General features: G+C 35.0%; 1 protein-coding gene across 1 annotated transcript; it reads right to left on the bottom strand.

The window, feature by feature from the left end:
• Positions 1 to 957: 957 nt before the first annotated feature.
• On the bottom strand, positions 958 to 2,021 carry LOC109591697 (uncharacterized). Its single transcript, XM_020007371.1, has 3 exons — positions 1,570 to 2,021; positions 1,458 to 1,520; positions 958 to 1,396 (listed from the first exon to the last, which is right to left on the bottom strand). The coding sequence occupies exons 1-3, from the start codon at positions 2,015 to 2,017 to the stop codon at positions 960 to 962; spliced, it is 948 nt and encodes a 315-aa protein (XP_019862930.1). The 5' UTR covers positions 2,018 to 2,021; the 3' UTR covers positions 958 to 959.
• Positions 2,022 to 2,027: the final 6 nt, after the last annotated feature.

Here is a 2,027-nt window from a genome sequence, read left to right as displayed (position 1 = left end):
GTCTTCTCCAATGAGGTAACGCAACGATGGCTCCATGGACAAGATTATAATGGCAAGAGCACGATCTCTTTTACCAATAAATTTAGCGTACGCCTCAGCTCGACTCGGATCAGGAGCTGTTTCCACGCCACTAACAATTCCCCATAGTCCATCCTTCATCAGAGCCATATGATATTGCAGCTTCCAAGTAACATAATTTGAGTTATTCAACGGTACAACAGCAGTTTTATTCTCAGCCATGCTGGGCTCATAACCTGTTAGAGTTTTTGAATACAACCAAGTTAACTTTACTTAAACCAATAACTAAGAACTATAATGCAATGCAATCAACACAACACAGAACACTTATATACAAACTGAAAAGAATCTAGAATGTTCTGGTAACATGCGTAATAATGTACATACAGATAAATAAGAATAATTTGGAAAGTCCTAGAAAACACAAAAAGTCCTAGAAGGTTCTAGAGTAATAATTTAACATGCAATAATGTCAAAAGTGCATATCCTCTTCATTCCTTATATGGAAATATTGTCAATACAATGAAATGTATCATTAATGTATCAATTGTCTAATTTTTTGTGATTATTATTTTTAATTAGTCCATTGCCTTCATTGTTTAGATTTCCTGATGCATGTAAACTGTTTTTGACTTTCATTGCACTAAATGTATTCAGCAGAGAATTCGAAGAATATGAATTTTTTTACTATAAAGATGGTTTATACATGTATTATAATAAACCCTTAAGTTGTGTGAACCTTTCTATAATGATTGCTCTTCATTTACATGTACATTGTATATGCAGAAATTGGCCCGTGCAGGTTGCTGCAAAATCTATGTACATTCGATAGAATAATAGACAGAATATTCTTACTATAGACCTGTATGTCCAGGCCGTGTGGCTATTTTTAAAATGAAAAAAAATTATTACTAATTTAAAATAATGAAAAAGTGCAGCTTCTAACACAAATAAAATATCAAAATAGCAACAAATACTAATATCAAAGAAGCAATAAAAACAAAAGCATAACTTTTACTAGGAAAAAATTTAAAATAATGGTCATGAGCTCCAGTGGATGATGGAATGATACTCTTACTCTCAACAGGTAGGGAATGGGCAGTGGATGATGAGAGGAACTGCTTTACTTCAGCCTCTGCCTTTCCAAAGTGATCAGGATAGCCCTGACAAACTTTTAGGATAGTCCTCCAGGTCACGTCTATATCTCTGCGTATCCATCTCTGGAACACTTGAATGAGGTTATTAGTAGTAGCCTCTGCATATGGTAACAGGTCATCCACTCGAACTGATAATGCAATACCAATGAGTTTAAACTGAGCAGCATAACTATCAAATAGTCTAACAAGATCATTCAATTGAGGCTTCATGTCTAAGATGTCTGTACAAAAATAATGAAAAATAATTTTAATAGTTTTTTAATAATAACAATAGTTCCTTACTTTCATCTGATAGCTGATCATTATCTTGTTTTATTTGTGTTCCACTTTTACCCTCATCAGGTCCTATACACAAGTGATAAATTATAAATAATAATTATTAGTATACACATACCTTGTGCATCATTAAACCAGGTCCAGTAGTCATTGCTAAGAGCAGGAGATTCACCACAAACTGTACAATCAGCTACTTTATGATGATCTTCATTTACAATACAATAGCAGCTCTCATTGTTAGGGCAAGCAAATGCATTGATGTAATTATGCTTGAGGTGCATGGCATCAGTGCTATTATCAATAGCTGTTGTGAGTAGCTTACGTACTAATGGACAGTGCTGGGTAGGACCAGTAAAGTACACTTCAACATGAGTGTAATGGTTGATGAGATGAAGTGTGTGCTTTGATGTGATCGTTACCTTGAGGGACATGGCATCTCGAAATTTGTAAAACTCTGGTGCCGACGGAGGGATTTCAGTAACGCATTCTTTCTGGTTAAGTAGGTGTACGATGGTTAAAGGGAACAATCCTGTAGGAACTGGTAGGATTTGTTTGCTCTGTAGCATCTCTTCACTC

This window comes from Amphimedon queenslandica, unplaced genomic scaffold (genome assembly GCF_000090795.2).
Source record: "Amphimedon queenslandica unplaced genomic scaffold, v1.1 AMPQUscaffold_7493_Cont20556, whole genome shotgun sequence".
Taxonomy (NCBI): Eukaryota; Metazoa; Porifera; class Demospongiae; order Haplosclerida; family Niphatidae; genus Amphimedon; species Amphimedon queenslandica.
This window is presented reverse-complemented; position numbering and strand designations above follow the sequence as displayed.

Coding starts and splice junctions, on each gene's coding strand:
- LOC109591697 (XM_020007371.1), bottom strand. CDS start 2,017: ATGCTACAGAGCAAACAAATCCTACCAGTTCCTACAGGATTGTTCCCT. Junction 1,521..1,569: donor CTGGTTTAATGATGCACAAG/GTATGTGTATAC, acceptor ACTTGTGTATAG/GACCTGATGAGGGTAAAAGT. Junction 1,397..1,457: donor TGATCAGCTATCAGATGAAA/GTAAGGAACTAT, acceptor ATTTTTGTACAG/ACATCTTAGACATGAAGCCT.